The sequence below is a fragment of the Mus pahari genome, chromosome 1 (assembly GCF_900095145.1).
Source record: "Mus pahari chromosome 1, PAHARI_EIJ_v1.1, whole genome shotgun sequence".
NCBI classification, from domain to species: Eukaryota; Metazoa; Chordata; class Mammalia; order Rodentia; family Muridae; genus Mus; species Mus pahari.
The window spans coordinates 3,221,537-3,233,263 of NC_034590.1; the positions used below are offsets into that span (position 1 = coordinate 3,221,537).

At 49.3% G+C, this 11,727-nt stretch overlaps 1 protein-coding gene across 1 annotated transcript in view; it reads right to left on the reverse strand.

Annotated features, from left to right (window-relative positions):
• Wdr62 (WD repeat domain 62) overlaps positions 1 to 9,330 on the reverse strand; it is a 37,848-nt gene extending 28,518 nt beyond the window's left edge. The window contains exons 1-7 of the mRNA XM_029538458.1: positions 9,132 to 9,330; positions 5,966 to 6,057; positions 4,644 to 4,706; positions 2,880 to 2,937; positions 2,153 to 2,323; positions 1,223 to 1,360; positions 694 to 876 (exon numbers count right to left, since the gene is read on the reverse strand). Coding sequence (XP_029394318.1) covers positions 694 to 876; positions 1,223 to 1,360; positions 2,153 to 2,323; positions 2,880 to 2,937; positions 4,644 to 4,706; positions 5,966 to 6,057; positions 9,132 to 9,311 — 885 coding nt within the window. The 5' untranslated portion in view covers positions 9,312 to 9,330. The remainder of the gene's footprint in view (positions 1 to 693; positions 877 to 1,222; positions 1,361 to 2,152; positions 2,324 to 2,879; positions 2,938 to 4,643; positions 4,707 to 5,965; positions 6,058 to 9,131) is intronic.
• Between the last annotated feature and the right edge of the window lie 2,397 nt (positions 9,331 to 11,727).

The following is an 11,727-nucleotide window of genomic DNA, read 5'->3' on the forward strand; positions in this document are numbered from 1 at the left end:
AGTGAGTTCCAGGACAGCCAGGGCTACACAGAGAAACCCTGTCTTGAAAAACCAAAAAGAAAGAAAGAAAGAAAGAAAAACAAAACCAACAAAAATATTTATTTTTTTAAAAAAATAAAAATAAACTTTAATTATTTAAAAGAAAATAGTAGGCTCAAGATACCTTAAAATACAAAAAGAAGTGACTCCTGCATATTATGTCATGTGACTTCCCTGTCCACTTTAAGGAAGGAGGCATTTCCACTTAACCTTTTTCCTGATTCATGTATTTATGCAAGAGGAGGGGCTGCTCTGCACACAGCGGTAGCACACGTGCAGAGATGGAGCCAGCTCTCTCCTTCCGATGAGGAACTCGGGCTGCCAGGCTTGGAGGCTGGCACACTGACTTGCTCAGCCATCTTACTGCCTCAATGTTTGCTTTGACAGGTGAGGAGATGAGAAAACTAAGGCTCAGAAAGGGAGTGTCACACATGGAACCTGTGCTCTCGGCCACTGACATGAAGCCAAGCATGGCGGTGCACACCTGCAATCCCTCCGGAGGCCGAGGCAAGAGGATCAGGAGCCTCAGGACGGACTGAACTTCACAATGAAGGGGACCCAGTCTCAAGAAGACACCTCAGCCCCTCCCCAGATCAGTAGCAGGTGGGAAGAGCAGTTCCCCAGCTGACAGCCAGCAGAGAGGGAGGCGGGTACCTTCAGGTTGATCCACTTGTCCAGCACCCTCTTCTCATTGAACTGGCAGAGGAGGCCAGAGTAGGACACACAAAAGGTATTGCCTGCCATCCGGCCCCGGCCGCAGGCCACGCCACAAAAGATATTGTTGTGCAGCTCACCCAGGATGCCTGAGCGCCCTACCAGGGGCACTGTGCTGGTCACCTGGAACACAGCAGGACACGTTAGAGACTATGTCCTTGCCTCGTGCTCAGCAGGGCCATCATAGGTCCTTTACTGACACAAATGAAAAGGAGGGCTTTAAGAGGGTTTTCCATGTGGAGGAAAAGGAAGAAAAGCAGAACCCATACTCAGGGCAGAGGGGCCAGGAGGCAGCGGTCCATCCGTGAGCTCTGGCCTAGAGGCAGAGTCCAGTGGGATTACTAGTCAGCACCTGGATGCCCGAGAAGCTGGGTGACCTGGGAGACCCTGTCTCCAAGTCTCAGGTAGACAGAGGAGCATGCTGCTAGTGTCCCTCTGAGACCTAACCATAATGGGGGCAAAAACTCACCTTGGCCTCAGTAGAGGCTTCCAAGAACCAAAACCTCACATGGCGATTCCCAACGGTGACAAAATAGCTGCTGTCCTCAGAGAAGGAGAGAGCGATGACTCTACATGACACCTTGTTGGAAGCCACCACAATGTCTTTCTGGAAGAGTAGGCACAGAGCAATTCACAGCGCCATCCACCCATCCATACTGGGCTCTCCCTGCTCTCTCTCCCATTGCTCTTGGACCTGGCAGTGGTCTAAACTCTAGGGAAAACTGTGTGCAACTCTGGTCATTCCTAGTCCCCAGAAGAGCAGAGAAAGGTCCCAGGGAAGAGTAAGTTTCAGAACTCCCACCAAGGGCCAAGCTCTGCAGCCACACGTTGGGAATGGTAACAGCTGGAGGTAAGGACAACACAATATTTGGCTACCACACAAAGGGCTGTTGCTCTGGGCCCTGCCCTGAGCCCCTCGTGGCTGTGGACGCCAGCTCATGAGGGAAGCGTTCCTCCACCCTCCTAGGCTGTGCTCAAAGTCACAAGGTGGGTCAGAAGCAGAACCAGGACTTCAAGTCCTGCTATAGCTGTGCCAAAGCCCAGCCTTAGAGTGCATGTCAGGGAGCTGCAGCTCGCACATCGAAGAGGTAGATGCTAGGAAACCATTTTACAGGCGAAGAAATAGTCAAGGCACTTGTCCACGGTCATAGCTAGTCAACATAAAAATAATACTTCTGTCCTAACCTTGCAGTATGGGTGCTTTGTTCCCCATCTGTTGCTTTACACCAACATGGACATGATGGCCCAAACTCTGCCTTGCCACCAGGTGACCTCAGGGATAGAAGCCTCACTGAAAGCATGGTGCAACAGCAGACAACAGGCTGGCAGTGCGCCCTAACGCCCAAGGTTTAGGGTGCTAGTGACTCCCTGCCTGCCCACATGCCCACTCGGTTCTCACCTTCCAGTCCCAAACATTGAGGACCATGTCATGTTGGTAGCCCATGGACACGATGTGCTTCATATTGGGTGAAAAGGCCACACAGGCCACACCATACTTGTGGCCCAGCATCTCTGCCACTTGAGTCTTCTCCTCCACATCCCAGATGCGCACAGCTGGCCGGTGTCCGTTCTGGAGGCAGGGGGATGAAGCCATTACTATTGCTGAACTATATGTAAGGCAGGTTGTGATGGTTTGTATACACTTGGTCCAGGAAGTGGCACTATTAGGAGGTGTGACCTTGTTGGAAGAAGGGGTGTCACTGTGGGTGTGGGCTTTAGAACCCTCATCCTTGCGGCCTGGAAGCCAGCCTTCTAGCAGCCTTCAGATGAAGGTGTAGAACTCTCAGCTCCTCCTGCACATCCTACCTAGATGTGGCCATGCCCCCACCATGATGATAATGGACTGAACCTCTGAACCTGTAAGCCAGCCCCAATTAAATGTTGCCCTTATAGGAGTTGCCTTGGTTATGGTGTCAGTTCACAGCAGTAAAACCCTAAGACACAGACAGGGCTAGAAGGGCTGTTTAAGCTAAAGTTGGCACTGCTATAACTTGTTCCCAAAAGCCACCTCCCCTATTTGCCACAGGGATTTTCTAAAACAAGGAGCCAATTCGGAGATTGCCAAGCCTGCTGGAAGCAGCAGGAATGGCCCCCAGACCTTTCCCACCTGCTCAGCCAAGACTCACCTCTCCTGTCACTATGTACTTCCCATCCGGGGAGAAGGCCAGAGCACTCAGGGACTTCCTGGGGACAAGCAAGGGGGCTGGGCTGTCACTGGTTCCACCAAGCACTGTGCTCTTGCCATGCTACCCACTCCTGGTCCCCAAGGGTGGGGAAAGGCTTGGAGAAACAAGTGCCAGCAGCTCCTACAGAGCCACTGTAGCCTGCGTGCCCAGCATGGCACTCAGGGAATGGAACAAAAGCAAAGGTCTCCTCCTCCCTCGATGCCAAACCCACATACTGCAGACCCAGAATCCCCCAGTGTGGAGTGAGCTTTCCAGGACCTGTAACACAGTCCTGGAACTCAGGCGCAGGAAATGGTGTAGGCGTGGCCTAACTAAGAAGAGCTATGCTCATGGGTGGACAGGTGGACAGGGCACAGATAGAGCTGGGTGTTCTAGGAACCCCAACAACTGAAATCTTTCTAATACTCTGTGTGTGCATGAATGCATGTGGGGGTCAAAGTGTGACTCCTCAGAAGCTACCTGCCTTATTTTCTTGAGACAGGGTCCCTCACTAGGACTCAGGACTCACCAGTTAGGCTAGACTAGCTGGCTAATGAGCCCCCCCCCCCATTCCTGTCTCTACCTTTCTCACACATCGCCATGCCTAACTATTTATGTGTGTCTTGGGGATTGGATTTAGGTCCTCATTCTTGTATTGCAAGGACTTTACACACAGAGCTATCTCTCCAGCCAGTCTCTGATACTCTTAACTAGCCTGGACATGGGTTGACTAGCTGGCATGGCTTCTGGAAGCAAGCCCATGCCCAGATTGTAGAGCTTTAGCTCCTCCTTCGTTTCTTTTCTTTTCTTTTCTTTCTTTTTTTTTTTTTTTTTTTGAGACAAGGTTTCTCTGTGTAGCCCTGGCTGTCCTGGAACTCACTCTGTAGACCAGGCTGGCCTCGAACTCAGAAATCTGCCTGCCTCTGTCTCCCAAGTGCTGGGATTAAAGGTGTGCGCCACCACTGCCCGGCCTCCTCCATTTCAATCCTGTTCTTACACTTCGATTTTGTTTTCTTAGACAAGATCTCATTGTGTAGCTCAAGCTTTACTTCACTCCTTTACTCCTGCCTCAGCACCCTAAGTGCTGGAATTACAGGCTCGTGTGGCACCCACCTGGCTTCTATGTGAGCCTGACAACCGCACAGATGATCTACCATCCTCCCTGGCCTGTGTATGCCATCTAGTGACTTCTCTTTATGGTCCATATGACATCCAGCTCCCTCCCTAAGATGCAAGGGGTGGTGCAGAGTCTGTTGGAGCTTCCCTTCCCCTTTCTTGCTCTCCTGCAACCAGCACTTGGGCCCATGACAACCCTGCTGTTCCTTGACTCTTCATCTCTACTGCACCTCTGCCCTTGCTTGTGTTCCTACACATGAGTATCATTACTTCCGTTTGGTCTCAAGCTCAGGGAGGCCTTCCGATATAGCTCTCCCTGTTCTCTTTCCTAACACCCCTGCAGGCATTTCCCTCTCATAATCAGCTAGTAATCAGCTAGTGGGTTTATGGCTGGCTCCCATGCTGTCTAGAACTCTAGAGGGCAGATCCTTGTCTCTGCCCACTGCTAGGTCATCAACACCTGGGACAGTACTTAGCACAAAGCAGGTCCTGTGAACATGGCTTAGGGAGTGAGCCACGACCCATGAACACCTCCAGGCTCTGAGGGGACAGGGATTTGGGCCAGCACCCTGGTCCCCCAACCCTGCCCCATGCCCAGTCCCAGCCTACCTGGTAGTGTTAAATATATGCTGCTGCTTGTTCTCCTTGGGGTTCAAGACCACCACCACACAGCTAGGGAAAAGAAGAATACAAGTCTAAACTGGGGGCTTGGGAGAAGTACTGGGTCCAGGGACGACTCTCTTCCCAAAGAAAACCCCACGTGTTAATAAGGCTCCCCTGGTTTTGCTGCTGGGTTGTGTCTCATCACGAAGCCTAGGCTGGTTCTGAATTGCCAGGAAGCTTTGGGTTTGGGGATACTGAGGATGGAAACCAAGGTCTATTACGCTAGGCAAGCACCCTCCGGCTGAGTAGCAGCTCTAGCCTTTATAAAGCTTCGTCTGGACAGACGATTCTCTTTCTGCTCTCCCCTTCTTCCAGATACTAATGCTGAGAAACCTTGGGCACTTGTAAATATTAATACATTTTTAAACAAAAACAAGCACTTCCTTTGTGGGGACTATTCTGCAGGCCCTAGGCCTACAGACTTTATGGCTATAACTGTCTTAAATCCTCCCGGCTGTCAGGTGAGGCCAGGGTGCTTTATATCTCATTTATTTATATCTGATTCAGAGGACCAAAGGCCAGAGAGGGGAAGCTCTTTGCACAGGCCACCTGACAGGTCAGACATGGAGTGGAGATGTGTGCCAGCTGGATTTAAGAGCTCAGCCTGTCCTCAATCTTAGACTGTTTCCTAAGGTCTCATTAATTGATACCATGAGTCTACCGGGCCCTATCTTGCTAGGGGAGGGGAAAAAGCTCTTTCACTGCCTAAGCAGTGCTGGGCTAGACAAGTATCTCTGGACTAAACCGGTTCTCTTCAGTTCTCTCAACTACCCAAATGGAGTAAGAAGAGTATATGCAGGGGCTGGTGAGATGGCTCAGTGGGTAAGAGCACCCGACTGCTCTTCCGAAGGTCCGGAGTTCAAATCCCAGCAACCACATGGTGGCTCATAACCATCCGTAACAAGATCTGACTCCCTCTTCTGGAGTGTCTGAAGACAGCTACGGTGTACTTACATATAAATAAATAAATAAATAAATCTAAAAAAAAAAAAAAGAGTATATGCAGACGAGCTTGACCTACGTTTGGGTTTTAGCCACTTGAGTTTCCCATAACTGTTACCACCTCATATTTGATTAAAAGGCCTTCTAAGCACTGCCTTGCTGGGTACTACTCTTGACACGGATGGACCTGTGGAGTCCCCTCCACAGCCCTCATAGGAAGCACCCTTCTACAGATGGAAAAGCCCAGGCCCAGAGAGATACACCAGCGACTTCAACTCCAAATCCCTAATCAGTGACCAGCCGCTGAAGCCCACACATGTGCTTACCCTGCTAAGTAGGCCACATGGCCTGTGCCAGGGTCACAGGTTAGCCCGCTGCTGTTCTGGGCTGTGATGCCAAGCACCTTCTCAAGTGTCACCTGCAAAGAAAAGGGATGTCAGAAAAATATTTGCTCCAGCAGTCCCAACACGGCACAGCTGCCTCAGCCATGAGTCTTAGTTCTTGCTGCATTCCACACACAGAAGCCCTGGGCTTCTGAAGTCATGCTGGTTACCAGCAGCTAGCACTTGACCTTTGACAGCATTCCCCTGCCTGCTGCAAGAGGAACAAGTGCTAGCCAGGAAGAAGCAGGGACTGCAGGGGAGGGAGAGCGCCTGGTGACAAGGTGACCTCTGACTATGTGTCAAAGGATGCTGTGGATGAAAGACCTAAATCCTGACAACCTGTGGAGAAGAAAGCATCACAATTTACAGATAAATTTAAATCATCCTTATTTACAGATAAGCTGAGGGTCCTGCCCCAGGAGAGCAGCACGGCTGGGGTGCAAACCAAAGCACTGAAGTTCCAAGGCCAGTGCTTCAGGCCACACAGAGCAGACATGACACTGAGCAAAAGCAGTGTTCTTTCATCAAATTCAGTCTCCAGTTTCCAACAAGTAGGGAAACGAGTCACACTAAAAAAAAGTTTTAACAGGTTGAAGATACAGCCCAATAACAGAATGTTTGCCTAGTGTGTATAAGGCCTTGGGTTTGACTGAAAAAAGAAAAGGAAAAAAAATTATTTTGACACAAGGTCTATTTGTGTAGTTCTGGCTGTCCTGGAACTATGTAGACCAGGCTGGCCTCAAACTCACAGAGCTTGACCTGCCTCTGCCTCCTGAGTGCTCAGATTAAAGGTCTGTACTGCCATGCCTAGCTAAAAGATTTTTTTTATCTTACAATAAAATGTATGTGCCAGAACTCTATCATGGTTGCTAAAACAATAAATAAGAAACTACAGACTAACAGAAGTGTGATACTTTCATATATTAAATATACTGGTTTCTAACTACTGTAGAGAAACCATTCTCGGTAGCTGGCCTTTTGGCTACTTTGTGGTTCCTTTTCTTCCATCCTTCTCCAGCCCTTTTCCACCCTTTCAACTCCCTAACACCAGGTGGAAGAGAAAAAGAGATTAGAGGGAAAAGGGAGATATTATTAAACAACTTCCTGCTGACTAGAGGCGTCAAGTTCCTTTGGGGAGAGAGTTTGATCTTCACTGTCTCTTTGGACAGAACTGCTTGACAAACTGCAACCAACCACAACTAGCAGCAACCAACTTCATCCAACCAACAAGGGGTCAACCAGCCCCTTCTAGCAGGACTCTAGCATTTATATCCTCTGAAAAGTTACCAGAATTCTGAATGTCACACACTCGCAGAAACTATCTGTAGCTTTCACAACCATACCCCTCTGTTGCAGACAATCTGAAGCATCCCATATCCCACACCTGGGAGGAAAACGAAACGATTCCTATAACATTTCTGTGTTTTTAAAGAAACCAAAATTCTCACAACACTTCTCAAGTCCAGTCACTGGCCTCAGAATTGACAGGCAAACACAGGAATGTAAGTGCTAATGTTACTAAGTTCTTATCATAATCAGACACTGTGCGCAGCCTCGGAGTAGGGGGTTCCTTAACACTCATGCAGCCCTAAGATACAACCACCACTGTCACCCTCCAGAGCCCCAGAGCAGCTACCCATCCAGAAAGAGCAACAGCCAGGATGCTGGCACAGACAATCAGGCATCAGCACTCATGGTTACTTACTGCGCTTTAGTGTAACTGGACATTTTGAGAGTACAGCTTTTGCAAGCCAGATGATCCCTGGGATGTGCTTGTCAAATGAGAAGCATCAATGACCTAACCCAAAGCACAATGCCAACAGTGCTGACAACGCTAATAGAGGACCTGCAATGTGCCCACCTGCCCGGTATTGTTCTGAGGGTTAAGATATGGGAAACCGCTGGGCATGGTGGCGCCCGCCTTTAATCCCAGCACTTGGGAGGCAGAAGCAGGCGGATTTCTGAGTTCGAGGCCAGCCTGGTCTACAGAGTGAGTTCCAGGACAGCCAGGGCTACACAGAGAAACCCTGTCTCAAAAAACCAAAGAGAGAAAGAGAAAGAGAAAGAGAAAGAGAAAGAGAAAGAGAAAGAGAAAGAGAAAGAGAAAGAGAGAGAGAGAGAGAGAGAGAGAGAAACTCTCAAAAGTTGACCTCAGCCAGTCTGGTCTACACAGCCAGTCAGCCAAGGCTACACAGAGAAACTCTGACCAAATCTGACCAAAAAAAAAAAAAATTTTTTTTTTTTTTTTACTAATAGCATTCCTTCTATCTAAAGTCATTTCTTTCTGTGACTCAAATTTTGTGGAACTGTTTTGTATACCCTCCTCCCCAGGCAGCAGTGCTAAGATTTTTACATTATCCATAATTTTAAGCCGTAAGCAGATAAAAATCAGTTCTAGTGAAGGAACAGGAAAGAAATCAGGAACAGAAAAAGGAAGACCAGAAATGTTATGCAAATAAGCCTTAAAGACCCAGGGGAGCCAGGCAGGCCAGCACTCCGGAGTCAGAAAGGTAGATCTCAGAGCTCAAAGCCAGCCTCCTGGTCTACAGAATGAATTCCAGGACAGTCACCAAGAAATCCTGTCTCAAAAGGAAAAAACAAAACAAAATAAACAATATAACAACAACAACAACAACAATAACAAAACCCCAGGAGAATGTTAATCAAATAGGGGCCTGGAAGAGCACACCTTACCCTCAGGTGCTACAGAGGAGGCGGGGCAAGAGCCATCAGGCCAGCCTCTCGCTCAGACTCCGGTACAGCACTCTTGTCGCTGTTGTCCCCAGCACTATTCCAATAAAATAAAAAACACACTGGAATCTCATGGATAAGTGTCTTAGGTCACTGAACAGTAAAGTGAGACTAGAGATGATTTGTAAACGCAAAACCATTTCCCGGGAGTTAGAACTAAAATAAAGCAATGTGCCAACTCTTAAGTGGAGCCAGAAAGTTGGGCGGCACCAAACCCTGAAGCCAGCAGGAACGTGGAGGGGGCGGGGCTTCCGGACCAGGAGGGCCTGGGAAGCCGCCTGAGGGACCGAGGCCCCGAGGCGGGACCGAGGTGGCAGAGAAGCCCGGAGTTGGGTAAACAGGACGACCAGCCTCTCACCCGGTTCTGCACAGTGTCCTCGGGAGCCGCCACGAGTCGCGTCCGCCGCCGGAGGCAGAGCGGTGGGGCAGGAGGCGGGGAGGACTGGTTTCTCCGCGCCGGAACTCCCGCCATGACAGAGGACAGCTTTTCTATCGTGTCACTCCGCGCATAACCTCCGGCCGCTAAGGCAGCCATCATGCTGTCGGAGAGCAGCGTCCGTTACGCTTCTCAACAGCCGCCTGTAGCCAGCGCCCACTCGAATAGCGAATGGCCGCGGGAAAGCCGGCGCCGCCGCCCATTGGACGCAGCCGGCACCCCGGCTGACCAATCACAAAGCTTCCGGGTAGGCTCATTGACCAATGGGAGATAAGAGGCGGGGCTAAAGGGGGTGGGGCCACGGCCTGTTTATTTCATCGCTTAGACACACAGCTTTTAACTTTGATGGAGCTAAGACCTCATGCTGTCTTTTGCCACAGTCCCGGGAAGTTATTCAAGCTGTACCAGTCTCATGGATATAGGGATGGGGTGAAACCAGAGAGCCGTGGGCTTGGGGTCGGGAACACCACCGCCCTACTCTTGCCTACGCAAATAGTGACGATTAGGATTGCGAAGATTGTAGCCAGTTGCTCTCCGACCGGTGATTGGGTCGTAGCCGCGGTAGCACGAGGAACATTTTGTACGCATGCGCCCTGAGTTTCCCTCCACCGTCACGTGCTGCAGTGTTGCTCTTCCCTGGGATGACGTGAGGCAGACGGATTGCACGGGGGCGGGACAGGGTTCGGCCCAGATTCCAGTGCTACTGCTGACTGGGCAGGACTGGCCAGGGTAGGACAGCTACACATAAGTACAGCAGGGCTCCAACACTTCGGGGCGCCTGGGCACGGACAACTGGCCTGGGAGATTCGACCAGCAAACATGGGGCGTGGCCCTGGGAGGGGCGGGGGTTGGTCCAGCTTTTAGTCTTGGAAGCTACTGCTATGAAGGTGTATGAAGTTCATTGCTACCTTAGGAGTGGAAGGGGTGAAAAGGATGTGCAGAGACATCATTCTCCCTGTTCATTTCATGGCTTATTTTTCTCTTTAAACCGTTTTCTGGGGCATCACAGGTTGAGGTATGCAACATTGTCTCCACCACTAGAATGTCAGCCCTTCTCTGAAGCCAACAAATTTTATCTCATTTCCTGTTATTCCTAGGTTGCTAGACTAGTGCCAAACACATACTGTGGTCCATCAAGTGTTTGTTGGAAGGGTTTGATTTTTAGCCCAGAGGTCTGTTGGGGTTTGGGAAGCGTCGCACAAACCGCTTAGAAACCGATCTCAGTTAAACAGGGCTGGTTTATTGAACACCCCCCCCCAAAAAAAAAAAAAAACTGATTGATCACTCAGACTCGGAGCTGTAAACTACAATCTTGAACATTTCCGGGGCCAGTTATATAGGGGGAAAGGCATAATGATCTGATAAATAGGTGCAGGGAGGGCTGCAGTGTGGTTGGCCTTTTCCTAAGTTTTTAGTAGTTAAGACATAACAGTTCAAGGTTGGAGAGATGGCTCCACGGTTAGGAGCACTGACTGCTTTCCAGAGGTCCTGAGTTTGATTCCCAGCAACCATGTGGTGGCTCACAACCGCTGGCAATGAGATCAGATACCCTCTTCTGGTGTGTCGGAGAACAATAACAGTGTACTCACATATATACAAAAAAAAAAAAGACATAACAGTTCAGGCTGACCTCAATTTTGATGGGTCCTGAGTGAAGACTGCAGTGGGGGAATTTCTAAGGAGAAGGAGGAGAAAGGGAGAAGAAGGGAAGGAAGAAGGGGAAGCCTCGGAATATATGGTCAATTTGTCCTTGCTCTGAGCCAAACTATTTTTCTGTGTCTACAGTCAAGTTGCTTTTATGTCAGCAATATGAACAAGAGGCTGGCATGCATGAAACAAAGAGTTACAGCTAAGGGGGCTGGAGAGATGGCTCAGTGGTTCAAGAGTACTGACTGTTCTTCCAAAGATCCTGAGTTCAATTCCCAGCAACCACATAGTGGCTCACAAACACCTGTAATGAGATCTGACACCCTCTTCTGGTGTGTCTGAAGACAGTGACAGTGTACTTAGATATAATAAGAGTTACAGCTAAGCTAGCAGGCTTCATCAAGTCCATGTCCCAGCTCTCCTTTGAGAGACTCTTGTGCAGGGTAGAGAGTCAGTGAATTCATTTAGATACATTTTTTTTTGACACTGGCTGTCCAGTGAGCATGTTGTATCACACGTGTAATCCAAGCACATGAAGGCAGGAGTTCAAGGTCATCCTCCGATCCAGTCTGAGGTGGAAACTTAAGGGTTCTTTGGAAAGTCAGTTGGATGGTGTTTTGCTGGGGCAAACACTTGCAGGAAAGTTTCTTTAAAGTGGACACAGGTGTGAAAGGCTAAGGCCAACTCAGGAAGGAATGTTTTGCTGAGGCACACACAGGAGAGAGGATGTTCTGCTAAAGCAAGTACGTGAAAAGACACGTGATGAAGGATTCTTTGCCAACAAAATGCATGTATTGGTCCACCTTAACATTGCATAGTTGAGCTGAATTTGTTGAGACTCCATGGAGTGAAATGTACCAAAAAAAAAAAA